The sequence below is a fragment of the Gallinula chloropus genome, assembly GCF_964237585.1.
Source record: "Gallinula chloropus genome assembly, chromosome: 5".
Lineage (NCBI taxonomy): Eukaryota > Metazoa > Chordata > Aves > Gruiformes > Rallidae > Gallinula > Gallinula chloropus.
Window position 1 is genome coordinate 81,271,653 of NC_140090.1, and position 19,777 is coordinate 81,291,429.

The 19,777-nt window shown below is 57.2% G+C and overlaps 1 protein-coding gene across 1 annotated transcript in view; it reads right to left on the reverse strand.

Moving 5' to 3' along the window:
• The window catches only part of TCERG1L (transcription elongation regulator 1 like), a gene marked incomplete at both ends in the record, with an annotated part of 56,950 nt that extends 46,220 nt beyond the window's left edge, over positions 1-10,730 (reverse strand). The window contains 3 exons of the mRNA XM_084264724.1: positions 7,900-8,080; positions 8,831-8,974; positions 10,431-10,730. Of these exons, the coding sequence (XP_084120850.1) occupies positions 7,900-8,080; positions 8,831-8,974; positions 10,431-10,730 (625 nt within the window). The remainder of the gene's footprint in view (positions 1-7,899; positions 8,081-8,830; positions 8,975-10,430) is intronic.
• Between the last annotated feature and the right edge of the window lie 9,047 nt (positions 10,731-19,777).

The following is a 19,777-nucleotide window of genomic DNA, read 5'->3' on the forward strand; positions in this document are numbered from 1 at the left end:
GAGAAAACCTAATTTGACAAACACCAGCTGTTACTCCCTCTACACTGAGCTATGCATTCAAAAATTAAGCAATCATTAGCTTATTATGTCATTTAGCAAATGTTTTCGGTTCATGTGGAAATCCTTCAGGCAATAAGAGCCAACTGTAGCTCTGGAATAAAAAAAAAGAAAAGAAGAAAAAGAGACAAGAGTATTTGATCAGAGTCCTTGCTCCAGGCGTCCCCAGAGTTTGCAGGAGTTTGTTTTCCTCCAGGCACCTCTGTGAGGAGGGCAGGGACCTGGCTGTGGGCTGCATGGGGTGCTGCATCCCCCCGTAACACTGCTGCTCTGGTAGGGGGGCTGCAGTGGACCTGGGGTGATGTCATATTCCCCAACATGGAGACCTCATCCAGGCTGCTCCATCCCACCCTGGCTCCAGACGCCCACAGAGCTCTGACTCTGAGATGCCAAGTGCCACTTTGCTCCCAGTCAGCCCTGGGGGAAAGGCTGGGTCAGTGGTTTTTGGAAAGGAACCCACGTTGGTGGCAGCTAATTGGGACTCATGAGGCTGTCTGTGATACGAACTCCTGGCAGCTTTGCTCCTAACTCTTTATACACCTTTATCTGCCAAGGAAGTCAGCACTTCAAGTTAGCAAAACACAATCAAATATTCTCAGTAAGCATCACCAAAAAAAAAAAAACCCTAACCCCCAGCAACACAAACTTTTCTTATTTCAATTATGTTTGTCAGTGCCCAGGCCAGCGTGAGTGATTAGCACACAGGCAGGTGCTAGAACAGGCACACAGGCAACACCCCCCAAATACTGGAGTTCTGATTGTTCAACTGTGGGCAGACGGAAAACAGCTCATCTGGCCACAGTCACAATGCAAACAGAGAGAAAATACATTAAAGAAAAAGAAATCAGCACCCAAACTGAGCCAATAAATAAAAGTTTGCTGCTGGCTCACCCATGGACTAGCACGGGCACTAGGTCAGGTCTAACACCTGGCCTGCAAGAGCTTCTGCTCATTCCTAATTCCAGCTGCTGGCACTTGGGAAAAATCCACAGAACAACCTCTGTAACTCCTACAGTTCTGGGCTCCTCAGCATCAGAAGGACATGGAGGTCCTGGAGCGAGTGCAGAGAAGGGCAACCAGGCTGGGGAAGGGGCTGGAGGGCAAATCCTCTGAGGAGCAGCTGAGGGAGCTGGGGGTGTTGAGCCTGCAGAAGAGGAGGCTGAGGGGAGCCCTTCTCCCCACCTCCCCTGCCCTGCCAGGAGGGTGCAGAGAGGTGGGCGATGGTCTCTTCAGCCAGGGGACAGGAGATGGGACAAGGGGCAATGGGCTCAAGCTGCCCCAGGGCAGGGTCAGCTCAGCTGGGAGGGCAAAGTTCTTCCCTGGCAGAGTTGTGGGGCTGTGGCACAGGCTGCCCAGGGAGGGGCTGAGTCCACAGCCCTGGGGGTGTTTAACAGAGGGGAGATGAGGTGCTCAGGGATCTGGGTCAGCACAGGACAGGGACGGTTGGACTCGAGGGTCTTAAAGGGCTTTTCCAACCTGGTGATTCTGTGATTCCTACAAAAAACAACATTGTCCAGATAAATGACTTTTCTACTGGTTTCCTACTGGGTACAGGAGCAGAAAGGTTGTTTACTTCTCATTTGATTCTGTTCTTCTGGAGAAGAAGATGGGATTTCCCTGAAGAGCCCAGGAGAGCAGCGCAGGAACGCGAAGCCTCAGTTGCTCGGGTAGCTGAAGCCCTGCACCAGCACAGATGAGTAACACTCCTGAAGCAGGGCTTCCTTATTAAAGTTTCATCAACCCCCTTATTAAAGTTTCATCAGTCAGTTGAAAGAGAAGTTTGGGTGATTTCCCCGCCTTTGATGAAGTTCTCCCTCCCTCTCTCCTGCTAAATAATTCCGTGGAGAAAGGACTACCCCTGTAATTGTTAATACCTGAGAGGAGAGCACGGACAGGGGGCTGGGGGTCAGCCAGCCCCCTCTCTCGCTCTGCACTCAGCTGAACAATCACCCCAGCGATTCAGCAGCCTCTAACACAACGGAGGGTTTGCCAAAGCAACTGGAAGCCAGCCCAAGAGGGGACCCGTGGAGAGGCAGGGACCTTCACTCAGCGTAGCTGGAGAGAAGCTCTCAGAAACAAGCCAGATTTTGCCATAAGTACTTCCAAAGACTTCCTGAGAGGGTTTTTTAGAGTCCCCATTTACCCACCTCACATTCACAGGGATTTCAAGAGCCAAATGCCTTGAAAACAGCAGTGTGGTACTGAGATGCTGCCGTCGGAACCCCTCCATGGGAAACAACCAACGCTGGTTTCTCCTAGTGATGGTGGTGACACTACACCCTGGGTGCTGAGGTGAGACTCGTCTGCCCAAACCACAGACCCCACTCCAGTGTCCCTCCAGCTCTGCCCTTCCCAGGCAGACAGCTTGGGGGGACACACACCCACAGCAGGCAGCATGTTTTGGTGGAAAGCAACTGAGGAGCAGAGAGCAGCTGAAGAGGCAACGAGGAGATCATCCAGAGGGGCTTCACCGACAGGAAAACGCAGTGAAGGCACTGGAAGCAGCCAGCAAGCCCAGCACAAAGGATGATGGGTGATCACCAAACCAAAGGTGTAGAGGAGGTAGACAGAGGAGCCCTTTTTGTTGCACCTTCTCCTCCTCTTCCTCTTCTCACACAGCATCATCCACGACACACTTGTGAGGTGTACCCCATGTCCTGCTCCTGATCTAGAAGCCCCCTGTTCACATGGCAGATCTCTACCTGCCAGCTACACAACAGGATGTCCAGGTACTGCTCCTGGTGTGGGAGAACCCAGCCGGGCTGCACTGCCACGTCTGGCTGGCACAGCACAACCTCCACCCCCCAAAGCCAGAGTCTCCTTCTTAGGGACACCAAGAGCAGGCTGGGAGCCTTCCCCACACCAAGTGTCCACACCTGACAGACAGACAGACACGGTGGTCCTACAGAACACACTAAGTCCTGCACCACGATGCTCTGCCCCCCAGGTTGTCTCCATCGCCTGCCAGGGAGGAAGGAGACCAGCAGTGACAGACCCACCAGATGTATCTTTTCCAGCACAGAGCGTGCTTGATGCCCTTTCCAAAAGGCACCCAACTCCTCCACTCCCCAGCCCTGCACCTCACAGACACCCACAGACACTGCAACCAGGCAGAGCAACCCAACGCTGCCTCTGGGCTACCGACATCACCTGACATGATCAAATCTGAACCCAAGATCTTCCCTCTTGAAGACAAAACACCCAAAAGAGCAGAAATTACTTTATTTAACGGAACAAAAGCCAATGCTATTAACACCTGGGAGATGCAAAGATCCACTCCTACCTCTATTCAGAACCTTCCCTTTCATATAAAAGAATTATCCTTATTGTGGAAACTTCCCATACAGACAATGTCATGAATTTTAAATTGCACTTATGGTGATAGCCTTTCAGCCTGTGTCTTCAGTTCTGCCTACAGAAACACATCTCTGCCAAAGGGCTACGAATCTCTTTCCCAAGAGACCCACATTAAAAAAAAAAGAGGAAAAAGAATTAAAAAAAGAAAAAAGGAGGTTAAAGACCTTTTGATCTTCTCATCTGTCTCACAGAAATAAAAAGTGCTAACACACACAGCGTGATGCTGCTTGTAACTTCTTTTAATGCTCCAACGAATCGTTGGGTTTTGCTTATCCTTTTGGCCCTGGCCAAAGGCCCTGCAAGAGCTGTCCTGGGGCAGGGTGTCCTCCTTGGGGTGGGGACCGAGGGGCAGCAATGTGGGCACTGCCCCAACCAGCCCAAAGACAACAGAAAGGGGTCTCTCCGTGCCTGTGGGAACACACAGCCCTCCGCTTCCCTCGGAGCTGCCCAAGCACCGAGCCCCCCGCAGCGTCAGTCAGCGCAGGGACAGGGCAGCGGCCTCAACGCTCCCAGGAAAGAGCCCACCCAGCACTGCGTGGGCTCCTCAGGGAGCTGAAATGGTTCCAGGTATAGTTAAAGTAGAGGAGTATTTTCGGGTTAAATGCACACGCTGCAGCAGCCACACAGAACTGAACACCAATTCGAGTGACGTACTTTGACCACAGCGTTAACAAGAGTGAGTGGTGCTGAGGTCCTGAACCCCACCCACAGAAGGATCTGCACCCTTCATGTGGGCTTTCTGAAGCGATATGCAAGCTCCTTATTTGCACTCCCAAACCCTGATCCCTCCCCGTGAAGCCAGCACCCCTGTGCTGCTGGGGGTTCCCATCACACAATACTTAACCCCGATTCCAGGAACCACAGAGTCACCAGGTGGGAAAAGCCGAATGCTCCATGAATAACGGGGTTTCAGGGCACTTCAGGGGTATTCAGGTCCCTGCGGTGCTGCTCCTGCCTCACAAATGGGGAGCCCCAGCACACACACATCAAATAAAGGAATAAACTTAAAAAAAAAAAGTGATCTGAGGCCCAAAACCTGACACACACACACAAAAAGAAACTAAAGTAGGAAGAGAAACGGCTCCCAGCTCCAACATTTCGGAGAGAGCTCCTCAAAGCCTCATTAAGGAACTACAGAAGGTCAGATGCCTTACACCAGGTATTTCAAACCAGCTAAAAACCCAAGGGAATGGGACCCAAATCCAACACAGAGCAGCCACGTTTCGTCACAGAGCTGTGAGGGCTGAAATTCCAGCTGAAACTGCATAGGAAACCGTACAGGTACGTGCACAGGGGTCTAAGTTCCAGCACGGATACTCACTATGAAAAACACCGGCTCAGGTCTGCAAGGGGTGGTGGGATTAAGAGAAAGGAAAGGATGCTCTAATCAAAAATCCCAATTTTAATCTCCACGTGGGCTCGGTGACACTGAAGCGATGTGGTGGGAGAGCACACGGGAGCTCTTGGTGCTGGTATTGCTCCTTCCCACACGGAGGGATGATGCAAGAGCAAACACACTGCCTTCAGGCACCGAGCCACTGTGGAAATACAGGGGCTGCAACACAGCTTTGCCTCAGCTGAAAGTGTTTTCTACTGAAAAAATCACTCCATGAAAAGGAGAGATGTGAGTTAAGAAGAGCATTTCTCTTCCAGGAGACCGGCAGGGAAAATCTTCACTCTGGGTTAGACGGGCCCCATGACACACACAAAGATACTCTGAGCCTTCTGTGAGAGGCAAAAACCATCACTCTCAGCCTTCTTGAGAGGCAAAAGCCATCAGCAGGTTCTCGCCTCCCCAGTGTCCCCTCCAGCACCCACAGCTCTGGGAAGGCTCCTGACCGAGCTCTCCAAGAACGCATCACCGCAGCGTTCCCTGGAGAGCCCACACCATGCGGGACCATGTGGGCAATCACAGGAGACACCGACTCACTGACCTCACACGCCAGTCACCCTCCAGCAAGCAGGAGGCCCACACAGATTTCAAGGGCTGCAGGCTGAAAGCCACCATCTCAGCCAGACAGAAGCCTGACCGCAGCGGAGACGCTCCCCTCGCTGCCCAGCCGCGGCCGGGGCGCAGCTCTGCTGCGGGCTCTGCCGTCAGCCGCTTGCCAAGCGCTGCTGGGGAACATCCCAGCTCCGTGGGACGACACCAACCACCCTCCAGCTGCCGAACTCCTGCCCCATCCCTCACAGGGGGCTGTGGGAACAGCCTGCTCTCTGAAGTTTCCCGGGAAAACCTCCTCAAACACAGCAGCAAGAACACCAGGAACCACTGTCGGCAATGCCCCTGAGACCCAGAGCTGCCAAATTGCAAGAACACCCCTTCAAACATCTAAAGTAACACCAGTAACAACAAAAGCACTGGGCAGCATGTACCAGAGGGCTCCGACTCATCCAAGGAATGCCACCTAGAAGCCCTGCTGCTGCTCCCCCCCCCGCCCGGCACCGCACAGGGATGGGACACACAGATGCCATACGGGCAAATCTAAGGGACCAGAGCAGCCCTGACTTCATCCACACAGCAGAAAACACAACCCAGGAGACAAAGCCATTGACCCTTTCTCCAGGAAACCAGCGATGCCCTGCTTTCCACACAGGGAGCACGGGATCCAGGAGACACACAACACGCTACCGCTCCTGGGTGGGACAGGAAAACATCACTGCTGGCTCCGGGTACACAGGATGTGAGCACACACAGTCACCTTCTGCAATATGCATGGGAATAATAGCTGCTTCCTTCCCTCACAGAGAGTAACACCTCGTAGCTGGAGCTCACGGCTGTTAAATTACAGACATTACCGCTCGCCAAACTCCAGCGCCTCGTTCCTTTATCTTGTAACATTGCTGATCCATTGAGAAAACAATTAGATCATTACCAGCAACTGCAGAAGGCAAACCTGCCGAAGGACGGGCTCTGAGAACCAGCACAGCCACCACACAGCCCGCAGAAAGCTTATTAACTTCTCGGTTTAAACCACTTAACTGAGCAATTTGCTCTCAGTATTTTTATTACTCTTCATATTAAGTGCAAAGATGATGTAGGAAATACTTCGAGTACCACGGTGATGCTGCCTAAAGCGGCTCCTGAGCAGGGCTGTGGCACGCTCCCTGCACAGCTCGGGGGCTCACACCTCCCTGGGACAGTACTGGGCACCAGTGGCACCAGTCAGAAATAATGTCTCAAGAAGGATGGGATGGCTTAGGAGGACTGTCAGGGGGGTCTCTGTGCTGCTCCCCGCACCTCTCCCACCCCAATCTCTGCCTCCCAGCAGCTCTCCCTCCTCCCTCACCATCGTACCGCTCCTGAAACACCCAGTTCCACAGCATGTGCCGTGGGGACAGAGCTCAGGGCCTCCCATGGCACCCCAGGCCACGCGCCAGGGAGCCTGGCAGGGGGGGAAGGTGGCTTTCAGCATCCAAACACGAACCAACTGGAGTGTTTCAACAGAGAACAATGTTCACTGGCCATGAACCTGCCCAGCAATGAACCCAAACAGTGAAGGTCTCTCCCAGCACGCTCCCTCAATCCCTGTGCTCCTGACAAAACACAGGCAGGCTCCCCACGTGCTGCGTAAGAGGCCAAGGGCTGAGGGGCTCTGCTCAACAGACAGACATTACCTCCCATCTCAGAACAGACAGAACAGCAGCGGCAAGCTGTTAACAACACCCTGATTCTGAATTTAAGTCTACACTGCTATGGCATTAACCATCAGCAGCATTTCACCTCTTGCACGACTTCCACAGAGCCAACACAGAGACTCAGTCTTAGGGCAAAATCGTTGCTGCCCAAGCACAAAGCTCAGCTTTGCCGTTAGCAGCTGTGCCGTGCCCAGCCACGCAGCCTGGTGCCATTCACCACAGAATCACAGGGTTGGAAAAGCCCTTGAAGCTCATCGAGTCCAACCGACCCTGTCCTGTGCTGACCCAGATCCCTGAGCACCTCATCTCCCCTCTGTTAAACACCCCCAGGGCTGGGGACTCAGCCCCTCCCTGGGCAGCCTGTGCCACAGCCCCACAACTCTGCCAGGGAAGAACTTTGCCCTCCCAGCTGAGCTGACCCTGCCCTGGGGCAGCTTGAGGCCGTTAAACCATTATGTCACAAGTATCACTGTGCATGGCTGAGACTTAAGATGACAGTCAGGTCACTCTGTACGAAGAGCTGCCCATGCAGAGCACCCAAATGCTCAGCACCAGCAGCTGACAGGAGAACTGCACGGGGACTGTGCTGGCAACGCCCTGCTCTAAGCAAAGCGAGTATGGTGGGGGGTCAGCAGCCAGGTATGGAACAACCCTTTACAGTCTTCTCTAACTGCACATGGCCTTTTCTTCCTTTGGAAGTCACTCAGAGGATGAGATGTGCTTTGCCACCAAGGGGCAGATCAGGCAAAAGCCTCTCAGCCCACCAGCTGACACCCTCCCTCTGGGAGATGCGCTGCAAACCCAACCGACCGCAGGGCAACACTTGGCTATTCCTGTCCCACTGACCTGGCATCAGCTGCGGCGCCAGCACCACGGTGGGAAGAGGCCTGGAGGCAGCAGCTGGCCTGGCTATAGCCATGGCTACCTGGTTTGTCAGCAACAGAGGCTTCTCACTCCCCTGGAAGAGTCGTGATTCCTCAGGATATATCCAGGCTGAATCCAGAGCGAGCGCATTATTCAAGTATATCTGCCCAACACAAAGGAACAAAAGAACGTTGAGGCTTGAGACACAGAACTCAGGGGTGAGAATAAAGCATCTTTCAGTATGACAATACAGGTAGCATCTCAACTCAGGGACAAGCCTGCAAGCATACAATGGTTTCTGTGCAGCATCACAAGCAGAACCCATCCCCGAAGGCGGCTGCATCCCACCGGCAGCCGCTCGGGCACGAGCCCACCCGCAGCGCCGAATTCAGTCGTCTTCTGAACCAGGGGGATGGGGAGGGGGCAGGAGACAGGGCAAAGCCGTGCTTTAATCATTCAGGTGGGCACATGTACAGATATAGGTAGCTGTGGGCGGGATGAGGACGCAAGACCGCGAGGGACACCCCGGTGACACGGCAGCGCTCGCAGTGACGTCACCGCTGCCCACGCTGCGCATCCCTTTGGGAAGAAAAACGGTGCAGAAGAAAGGGAAAATGGAAAACTCTCATAACCCAGCCTGTAGTAAACCTAAATTAAACCCTTCTACTCAGCGTAATAAAGCTCCATAGTAAAGATACGAGAGGGTTTGTACAGCTCCAGAGAAGCGACGGCGCGTGGCTGCGGAAGCAGCCTCCTCCGTGCACCCTCTTACGACATTCCTCCTCCATCCACGGGGCTTTGCCTGACAACCCACCAGCCTTCCGCACGCCCCCACGAGTCGCAGAGCCCACAGCTCAGATACTTTACATACCTGAGCCTTCCAACTACCCCGGCACCTCGAGAGGAGACTTACTTTGCAGCTGGGCAGCCTTTTATCCAGCCAGCTTTTCCCCGCGCGAGGCGGCAGCGTCGATGGGTACACAGGTGGGAAAACAGGAACCAGCTCCACGCTCGAAGGTGAAAACCCTATCACTGGAGAATGGGCTCCAAATATCCACTTTGGGGGGGAAGGAGGAGAGGAAAAAAAAACAGGGAGAGAAGTTAAGAGGTGGCTTTTTACCCTGAGCAAACCGGCGCTTTTCCTGCTTCCCTAATTGTCTAAGAGGTGAGCACAGAAAACGTCAAACTCATCTTCAGCCCAACGACCGTTCGCGGGGTTTTGGGGCGTTACACAGCGAGTGGCACACAGCACCAGCATTACAAACTGCTCTCCAGAGCCATACATCAGCGCCCTGGCACTGAAACCAGTACGTGGCTAATGGCTGCTGGTCGCCAGGGAAGCCTGGGCGTTCTCTGCTCACACAGGATCTCACACGCAAAACAAAAACATCGCTGGAAAGCGCTTGGAAATCGCGCCTGGGGCAAACGGGGGCCGAGGGAAATGTCGGGAACGTGTTTTCTCTGGACTTAAATTCGCTCGGCAAACGGGCTCCCACAGTAAAACCACCTCTGCAGTTTATTTAAGTGGTCTCACGCTGGGGAATAATTGATGTTACTGTTTCATTAGACCCGGCACTACCTATTTTCTGCCTCCCACTCGCTCGGCTCCGGAGCCGCAAGAGACGCTCGTTGCTCGAAACGGCTGGAAACCTTCACAGCGATCGAGCGGATGCCACGGCGCTCGCATCCCCCTTGCATTTCTACTTCTTTCTTGCAAAAACAACAGCAACAACAACAAAAAAAACCCATCCCACCAACCCCACCACCCACAACGCCGAGGCAAAAACTAGGAGCGCAGCATCCCACGTCCCTGCCGCACCAGGATAACGGCTCCAGCCCGAACCCTTCGCTCTTCCAAGCGGCTTCACGGCAGCGATTAATAATTGCAGCGCCCATCCGGGAAGGCGCCTCCGAGGCACCGGCCCCAACTTCAGCCTTTACGATACCCACAGCCCAGCGCGGGGCTCTGCGCGCTACGCGTGACGGTGCCGCTGTCCCCCCGGCACCCGGCCGGCTGCCGGAGCCCGGCACGGCGGAGAGGAGAGCCCGGCAGAGCCTCCGCCAGCCAGCCCCTTCCCAGAGAAGCCGCGGCGGCAGGTGCCCGCGGCCGGTGGAAGCTCCGCCGCTCCTCGTGCCTCTGGCGGCGGCTGCCCGGCACAGCAGCGGGGAGCGGAGCCGCGGAGCCGAGCCGCGGAGCCGAGCCGCGCACAGCGCAGCGCTCCGCGTCCGAGCGGCGGGCTGAGCCCACGGCAGAGCCCCTCCATCCCACCGCATCCCACCCCACACCCCATCCCGCCCCCGCGGCTCCGCCACCGCCCGGTCCGAGCCGCCCCGGGGGGGGGGGGGGGCGGCTGCCGGTGCCCCGGCGACCGGAGGCTCCGTCGCCGGGGCTGCGACGGGCTCGGGGAGGCGGCGGCGGCGGGTAAACTTCTACCCCCGCGGCGGACGCGCCGCCGAACTGCCCCCGCAGCCCCCCCCCGCCCCAGCCCCTGCCCGGCCCGAGCCGCCCGTACCTGCCCGTGGAGGAGCGCGGCGGGGTGCTGGTCGGCGGCGGCGAGCAGCGGCAGGAGCGGCTCGCAGGGGACGCGCCAGCCCGGGGCGGCCCGCAGCAGGGCGGCGGGGGGGGGCGCGGGCGGCGGCGGCAGCAGCAGCGGCGGCGGCGGCGGGGGGGGCGGTGGGTGAGCCCCAGCGGCGCCAACCCTGACGATCCCCGCGGCGGCCGGGACCACCCAGGCCCAGGGGGGAGCCGGGGGCTCGGCGGCGGGGGGCCAGAGCAGGGGCGGCGGCCGCTTGGCTGCGGGAGCCGGCAGCATCCTCCTGCATGGCACGGGGCGCGGCGGAGCCGGACCGCCCCACGCTCCGCACCGGCGCCGCCGCCGAGTGAAACTCCACTTCGCGGCGGGGCGCCGCCGGCTGGCTCCGCCCGGCGCGGGGGGAGCGGGGGGAGCGGCGGGGGGAGGGAGCGAGCGAGGGGCGGGGGCCGCCGGCGGGCTCCGGGCAGCGGCCCGCCCGGCCCTGGCTCTGCCCCACTCTGCTGCGGCGGCCCCCGGCGCGGGGGAGGCTTCCCGGCGGCGTTACAGCTTTACCCCGGCGCCCCGGGGCTGCCTCCGCTGCGGGCAAACGGCCCCCCCCCCCGGTGCGTTACGGCTCCCCGGCGGGGCTTCGGGGCGGGGGGAGGCGCCGGAGGACGGGGCGTCCGGGAGACGGGCGGCACGGTGGGGTGATGCCCGGGCCGGGCACGGTGATGCCGGCGCTGGGCACGGCGCCTCCGCCGCCCGCCCGCCGTCCCCAGGCAGAACGGCCGGGACCGGGGAGCATCTCCGGGGCGATGGGCAGCAGCGGGTCCAGATAACCCCGGGATGCGCCTTCGAACGAGGCCCTTCTGTCTTCAGCAGACACGAAATCCTCGTAAGGCGAGTCTGCTCGAGACCGTTCCCATCGCTGCTGCCGGAGAAGAGGGGCCCGGGCAGCGGGGGGGGACCCGGTGCAGCGCGGAGCTCGGTGGGCGAAGCGTCCCGCTGCCCCGGCCGCCTCGGCCGCCCGCCGTCCGGCCATGCCCGTGCTGCTGCCAGGCCGCGGAACGTGCCTCTGGTAGCGCCTCCTCATTAAAAATTGAGCCTTTGAGTCTCGGTCCCAGCGCGCCCCGGGCAGCTGGGGGGTGACTCATCCGACCGGGCGTCAGGATTTGGGGAAAAACAAGCACCAACCCCAGCAAACCCCCGGAGCCGTTCCCTCCTCTGGCCCGGGGCAGGCGGTCCTGGGGTGAGCGACTTGTCTGCAACCTGTGTGCTTGTTTCCCCTGCCTTCTCCTCGCTGGCTGCCGTGGCTCGGAGGGGAGAGGAGCCGGGCAAGCCGCCTCCAGCTGCCGACAGCATCGCAGCTTCCAGCCTTTCCAGCAGAGAACTGAGGGAACGAGTAACAGGGAAATGGGCCGAGCCCGAGCTCAGGGAAAACACGAACGCTTCAGCTTTATGGTTTTAAATCGTTCCCTGCGTTTCCCTGCCGAAGCACCAGCACTGCTCCAGCTCCCCATCGTAACCAGGCGGCGAGAGAAGGCAACAGCCCGGGGCTCGTGAATCACCGCGGTCCCGGAGCATCCCAGTGGGATGCATCCCTGTTTGCAGCATCGCAGCAGGCAAAGCAGCGGCTCCCTAAAACCCTGGGAGAAAGGCAAAGGGCTCCGGGATTAATCCTGTCTCCTCAGCGCCTCTAATTGTATTTGTTAGGTGTGAGGAGGAATCGGGTCTCCCATGGCACGTGGTAGTGGGTGACCTCAGTAAAGGCAATTCCTGGGAAATTCTGATATCGAATTATTGGGATCCGTGGATGCACGGGAGAGCAGGGGAGCACAGTGCTTACCGTGGCCCTCGGGGAGACACCAGGAAATACAGATCTGAGTAATCTGCAAAGTGACAGAAATCAGATGGGAAGATCAATTCCAGGTGTTTAAGCACCCTGACTATTTGTTAAGCTCAGAAACCGCTTCCTGGTCACAGAGTGAGCAGGGAAAGAGCCAGAACGGGCCTGAGAAGCGTAAAACCCAACACAAAGAGGCTGTTTCCCATGAAACACGATGGTCCCCGAGCCGTCTGTCTGCAAAGTGAAACATCATCATTCCGTTAGTGGCCGGGTGTTTATTTTGGGGAGGAAGGAGTTGAAGGAGAATTTGAAGAGGCTCAAGAACTCTCTGTGCCCACCCACCTCTGGACTCAGCAGTGTCTGTCCTGTGTCCCCGGGAGATGCTTCCAGCCACCTGCTCCCGAGGCACACGCCCCTGATGAGGCTTCACTGGGGATGGTTTCTTAGAGGCTGTTGTTCCATTTGATTTAGACCATCAGAAAAGCTGATTGATCGTTCAGAAGCACTGCAGTTCCTTAGCAGGGGGCAGTCCTGGTGAAGACCTTCCTGGCACTCCATGGGGCAGTCTGTGTCTGTTGTGTGCCCTCCAAAAGTCCCAGCTCACTGGTGCCAGCGTGGTCAGAGGAGAGTTCCCCACCGGCCAGGCACGCTGCAGCCCGGGTGAAGGCTGCACACACCAGCACCACCTGCTTTTCCCCTCGGGCTTCCTTTTCCTACGCTTCACAGGCAGCAATAAACCCACTGCTGCCGCCCCCCCGCAGCTGGGGAAGCCTTTGGGGGTGTCCCTTCTCTTTGTGTGGCAGGTTGATGACAAGCAGGGAGCCAAGACGAGCCCAGTGCTCCCCGGCTGTAGCCCGGCAGGTGACAGTGGGTGATGGGGGTGACAGCCAGGAGAGGGGCTGCATCACCCGCCGGTGCTGCACGCTGCCGGCTCTGCTTTTCCCAGCCAGCCCAGAGAGCGGCAGTGATGCCGAGTCCAGCGCCAGCGCAGAGATGAAGGCGAGGTGGGGACAAGCAGTCAGGCAGCGAGGGCCACTGCTGGGCACAGCCCCCAGCAGCGGCACCCTGAGGCAGGGGACAGACCCCCCTGGCCCCCGCGCAGCGCTGGGTGATGGCTGGGTGATGGCTGGGCGATGGCTGGGCGATGGCTGGGTGATGGCTGGGTGATGGCTGGCTCCAGAGCCATGCTGCAAGCAGCAAGGTCCAGGGAAAGACTCCACACTCCAGACTCGCTTCCCATCTGCATCACTTTCATTGGCAGAGCATGGGCTGGCATCCCATCGGGGCATGGTATCCCATCGGGGGGTGGCATCCCATCGGGGTGTCCCTAATGCTCCTCTCCAGGGCAGGCAGAAGGTGTCTCTGTTCTGGTCAGGGGCTGCTCTGGCCCAAGCCTGGTGTTTCCCATAAAGGCAGGAGGGATGTCCATGTAGCTGTGGGTCTGGGTCGTTCCCCAGCTCCTCATGGAACCTGTTCCCAGCACCCATGGCAGCTGTGCTCTTCCTCTGCTGACGAGCTCGTTACACATTGCCATGAACCAGGGGGGACTTTATGGCCACAATAAAGCCCAGTGTGCAGCAAATGGCATATAATGTTTTTTTCAACGATTGCAATTTCGACTTGGAAGTGCTCTGGGGATGGGAAAGGCACCTGGGACAGATCACCAGTGTCACCTCTGGCACAAGTGTTGCCCCTCAGACCCCACAAAGTATACTTTGGGCAGCCAAGAAGCCAACATAGCACTGAAATGAAAGTTTTAACCCATCACCCTCACTTGTAAGTCTGGAAAATGGCTCTAAACACTCAAAAGGGGATCTCTCTCTCCTTAATATCTAACTTAGAGCCTTCTCTTACTGAGGAGATCATTAATCACTTTTCTTCATGCCAAGGTCGGGGTTGTGAGATGGTATCAGACAGTATGACCACGCTGCTTTAGAGAAGAGGAGCTGTGAGTCTCCACTGTAGCCACCCAGAGTGCAGATTCAGTCTGGTATGGCACATGAGAACTGAACAGCCTCCTGTGCTCGATCCAGAAGGCGTTACCTTCAGGCAGGCTGGAGCGATGGGCAGAGGCAACTGCTCGAGGCCCCAGGGGGGTCAGTGCCAGGTCCTGCCCTGGGGCACAATGACCTTTTGCTCATCCATCTTCTAGAGAACCTCCTGGGAACCCAGGGACCTGGGAGGGTTGGTCTGGAGAAGAGGGGGCTGAGGGGAGACCTGCTCGCTCTCTGCAGCTCCCTGGAAGGAGAGAGTAGTGAGGTGGGGATCAGTATCTTGTCTCCAGTGGGACCAGAGGAACCGGCCTCAGGTTGTGCTGGGGAGGTTTGGGTGGGAGGTGAGGGAAATGCCTTCCCCCCCAGGGCTGTGGGGTGCTGTACCAGGCTGCCCAGGGCAGGGGGGTCACCGTCCCCAGGGGCAGTTAAAAGGCAGGAGGAGATGTGGTGCTCAGGGACATGGGCGAGGGGTGGGCTGGGCAGTGCTGGGTCAGTGCTTGGGCTGTGCCCTGTAAAGGGCTTTGCCAACCCAGACAACTATTGCTGCCAGCATCTCCCTCCTGGGTTAAACTGCTCATTCTGTACCGTGCAGAGGGGCTGGAGGGAACCTCCCCATCCACCTTTGGGCATCTTGTGCAGCCTGAGCAAGCCAGAGCAAACCCCAGCAGGGTTTTGTGAGGTGCTAACCCTCCAGATGCAGTCCTGTACACCAGCACAGAGCAGGAGCCCTGTCTTAGACGCTCTTGTTCCTTCCCAAGCAGAGTCCCCAAACCCTCTGGCCCAAGGAATGCCCCAGCCAGGTGATTATTCTGTTGAGTTTCCTTGTAACAACGCAGACTGATGGTCTGTCCCTTGGGTTAGCCCTTATCTGCTGCGTTGGTTCTTTGTTCCCAACAGCAGTAAATAGCAAGCATTCCCAAAATTTATCAGATAAGCTCACTATGCCCCTAACCATGAAGGGAGAGGAGCTTGAGAGCAGCCAGCAATCAGCTTACAGCCTGTGGCACGGGGATGGATTGTTCCTACGCCTTTTATTCCAGCCAGCAGAACCACAGATGCTATTTTTACTCTCCTGTGCAGCTCCTCTGAAGCTCTGACAAATCCTCCTTTTTCGAAGCCAAGCAGCAGCCCCTCAGTGCCTGGACAGAGGGATTAAACCCTGGTGCCCAAACCTGTCGGGCTCTGGTGTGGTTGAGCCGCGGGTGCTGAGGAGGAGCTGGGTGGTGCAGGGGGTGGGACATGGCAGGAGACATCCCACCCCTCAGAGAAGTGGAATAAGTCCCCAGGACAGAGTCCTCAGGGCAAATGCACCCAGCAGAAAGTCCTGCAGTGAAGTGACCTTTTGCTTCTGCCCCCTGATGTGCAACACTCACTCTGACCTGACTTTGCTCCGTTCCCTGCATCTCCACGAGCCCCAGTTCAACCCTGTTAAGAGAAACCACAGCCAAGTGGAGTCAGATGGACAGTGGCCTGGGGGCTCTACAGGGCCCGGTGGGGGGGAATCCTGCCTGAGGGGCAGCCTCAGCCCTGGTAGGAGCCTTTTCTGGGGGTGGAACTGCCTGGAGACCCCCCAGCAGACTCTGCTGGGCAGTCTGAGCAGCGCTGCCCAGTGCCCAGAGCACACGGACACTCTGACCTGACCAGTCAAGCAGCAGAGAGGCTGAACAGGGGCAGACACTTCAGGAAGCATCTAAAGGGGGGGATTCTTCCTGCTGCTTCGTCCTGTCTTCAAACTTGCCAGACTTCAGCTCCCTCAGTGGTCCCAGCAGGAGGTACAGCCCCTCTTCACCTTGCTGGATGCTGGATTAACCCCAGGGCAGCTTGAGCTGGAGAAGGACACGCTTGCACAGAGGTGACTGAGTGGCAAATTAAGCTGCCAAATAGGAAGTTCCCTTCCCTTATCCCTCAGTAGATTTGTTCTCTGGTTCCTGATACAATATTCTTAAGGGGTTTTTTATACAGAGATGGACTCACTGCTCCCAAACCTTCAAACTGGTTATTCAGGAAAGCAAACCAGAAGAGAGACCACAGCCCTTCAGTTCCATGGGCAGCTGAAAGCAGGAGCACAGAGGGGACAGGCAAACATCTCCTGCTGGGACAGCTGAACCCGTTCACTAAGATCCTAAAGTCATTCCAATCCTGCTGGATGCACAAGTCAAACAGCCTTTTTTTTCCCCTTTACAAAGCAAATGACAAACACAGAGCCCAGAGTGAAGCTCTGCAGGGTTTTGCATACAGGCAGCTGAGAAAAGCAGCAGACAGGCGTTCTGACCAAGAGGAGTATTAAAATAAGGCACATTCTGTGTGCTCACACAGGAGACAGAGCTGATGGGAACATTTCCCCTCTGAGCTGCAGAGTGAGGAGCACAGCCCTTTGCTGTGAGGTCTGCCTTTTAGCTACTCAGATGGAATACAGCCCTGGTCTAATTTTAACCCTCTTTGGGAGCTGCTCCCAGTCCCACCCCCGTGGCAGGGGGAGAGAAACTCCCGAGGGTACCGATACCCAGCTCTGGGCACCCCTTGCTCCTGGCACACACAGCTCGCTCTGCTCTGGGGCTTCCTTCAGAAGACTCTGGGAAGTTTCCACGGCAGTTTGGAGCCCAGGAATCCAGAGACACATCAGCCCATCTCCCCTCTACACCCCAGGAGGTCTGGTGAGGATGGCTGAGCCCTGAGGGAGGAGTCTCAGTTCGTGTGGCAGAGCGATGCTGCTCCTGGGCACCACGTGTCGAGTCCAGAGGTGCAGAGCATCACATGAAGGGAAGGGACCTTCCCCCTGGTATCAGGGCTGGGGAACGTGGGATGAGCTGACCTCCTGACAGCCCCCCACCCCTAGACACAGGCACTGCTGAAGCCAGGGCACTGACCTGGTGCTGGTCCACACCTCAAGAAGGGCTGTAGGGGCTCTCTGGGGGAGATACCCCTGGTAGGCAATGCTGACCACATGCAGAAAGAGACAAATTCCCTTACTCCCTCCTGCCTTTCAGGAGCCTATGGCTTGTCTGGAAGGGCTCTGCAGACCTCAGGGACATGTGGCAGCAGGACAGCCTTCTCAGCTTCAGGTTGGCACCCTCGTAGCCCTCCCCAGTACTGAGGGCTGTGAAGAGAAGGTGGTGGATTGCCAGCCCTGGAAGAGACTCTGTGTTTTGTTTTTCACTTCCCTGAAGCCATCACCGAAAGCTCCTCTGCAGCACCCAGTCTCCCACGTGCATTTTGGGCACCTCAGGTAGCTAGGAAGAGATGTGGAGCATTCCAGGCTCTCAGTGAAGCCAGATCAATGAATCCACGAGCTGCAGCACAGCACACACCCTGCCAGCTCCAAACACCCAGGCCAGCCACAGAGCTGCGGATTCCACACCAACACACAACAGATGGTGCCATCTCCCAGCTACCTACTGCTCCAGAGATACTTGATGGATGAACTCCCCTGGAGAAGGACTAACAGCACGGTTTGTGGTACGAAGACTCAGATTTTGGGGTGCCCAGGGGTAGGTAGATTGTCACTAGAGGGTGAGGAGCTGCAGTGGAACCTGTGTGCTGCAGGGCATGGCAGGGCAGGTGGAAGACACCAGCAAGACAGACATTGTGTCACACACTCAGCAGCCTGTTTGCTGGCTCTCAGCAGCAGGTTGTGTTTCATCCTGGAGGGATAAAAACCCATCCTCCCCTCACTGCTGGTGGGCACTCAGCCCTCAGCTCTGCAGTTAGTGTGAGGAGCCTTCCTATGGGGTCTTACAAAGATTTGTGAGTACTTAATCCCCAGCTTCAAAAGGATGGGAGTGCCAGGAAGGACATGGGTGCAACACAGCAAAACAGTGAACCTCAGAAACAGCAGGAACAGTCCAGTTCTGGGCTCCCTGGTACAAAAAAAAGCCAGGGATCTCCTGGAGAGAGTCCAGAGGAGGGACAGAGATGCTGAAGGGCCTGGAGCATCTCCCCTGGGAGGAAAGGCTGAGGGACCTGGGGCTGTTCAGCCTGGAGAGAAGAGACTGAGAGGGGATCTGATCAATGGGGATCAATAGCTGAAGGGTGGGACCCAGGGGGCCATGGGCAGCCTCTGCTCAGTGTCTGTGGGGACAGGACAAGGGGCGATGGGCTCAAGTTGGAGCACAGGGAGTTTCCCCCAATGTGGGGAAGAACTTCTTGCCAGTGAGGGTGAGGGAGCCCTGGGACAGGCTGCCCAGGGGGTGTGGAGTCTCCTTCTCTGGAGAGATTCCAGCCCTGACCTGTCCTAGGGACCCTGCTCGGGCAGAGGGCTGGACCCCATGGGCTCTGGGGGTCCCTTCCCACCCCTGTGACTCTGTGAAGGGCTCCCCAGCACCAGCAAGCCTGGCAGCAGCAAAACCAGAGCCTGGCTGGCTTTGCAGTGCACTGGGAACGGTCCTTCATCATCCTGTGTCTTGGGGTAAGTCTTCAAGACTGCCCCCAGGACACAGGGTTCTGCCTGGGAGCTGCTGTGCCCAGCATGGGCAGTGAGCTCTGGGCCTCCAAGGACAGTTGTGTCACCCCCCAGGACAAAGGAGGCGGCTCCTGGGTGTGGACACGATGCCCACGGTGCTGAGCTGGATGCTGAGTTTTACCCTTCTTTAAACATGGATAAATTACCACGAAAAAATAACCCCCCAGACCTCTGGTGCTTTTGCTGCCTGGGGTGCTCTGACCCACTGCAGGACACCCACAGAAAACACCTCCCATCACTCAGGCTGGGGCAGGAGAAGAGCATCCTGCAGCCCAGCACTGCCTCCTTCCCCCTCCCCTCCTTCCCCTGCCCCAGGTCTGCTTTTAACTCTGGCTTTCAGCTGGGCTCTGGCTCTGCTGACAGGGCTGGGCTGACTCCCTGATCTCACAATCTTCTCATGCCTTTTTGGGCCGCTTTGTTGCTGCTGGTTCCCAGCCAGCCTTTGGAGTTCATCTTCCCTCTTTATTTCCCTGACACTTTGGTCAATAAAAACCCAAACACAACAAAAAAAGCCCCAACACAAACCCCTTCAAGGGCTGGTTGTATCTCCATCCACAGCAGGCAGATGCCTGCTCTCCTCTCTCCAGAGACCTCTCCGAGCTGCGCAGCTCTGTGTGGGCTGAGCATTACCAGCATCATGACTTATTGATGCCTTGCTGGGCTGAAGAGGACAGCACCTCCAGTGTTAAAAGGGAATACCAGTGGGCAGAAGCAGGGTTGCTCCCCTGCTGCCTCTTCCCTTCATCACAGCGCTCAGGGGAGGGTGGGACAGACACACTGCCTGGTTCTGGGTGACATTCCCAAGTGATGCCACTTCACAGCCCATGGCTCCTGTCACCAGCTCAACTCCTTGTTTGCTGCTTGAAAACACAAACAGCAGCATTTTGTGGAACAGTGATCTTCCTTGGGCCAGGATGGCTGTTTCCAGAGGGGTCTGTGGAACGACTTTTCCTACAGCCATGAGCTGACATCCAGAACCTTCCTCACCCAGCTGCTTCCACAGCAGGACCCGTTGCAGATGCCCAAGTCAGCTGTCAGGTGCAGAGAC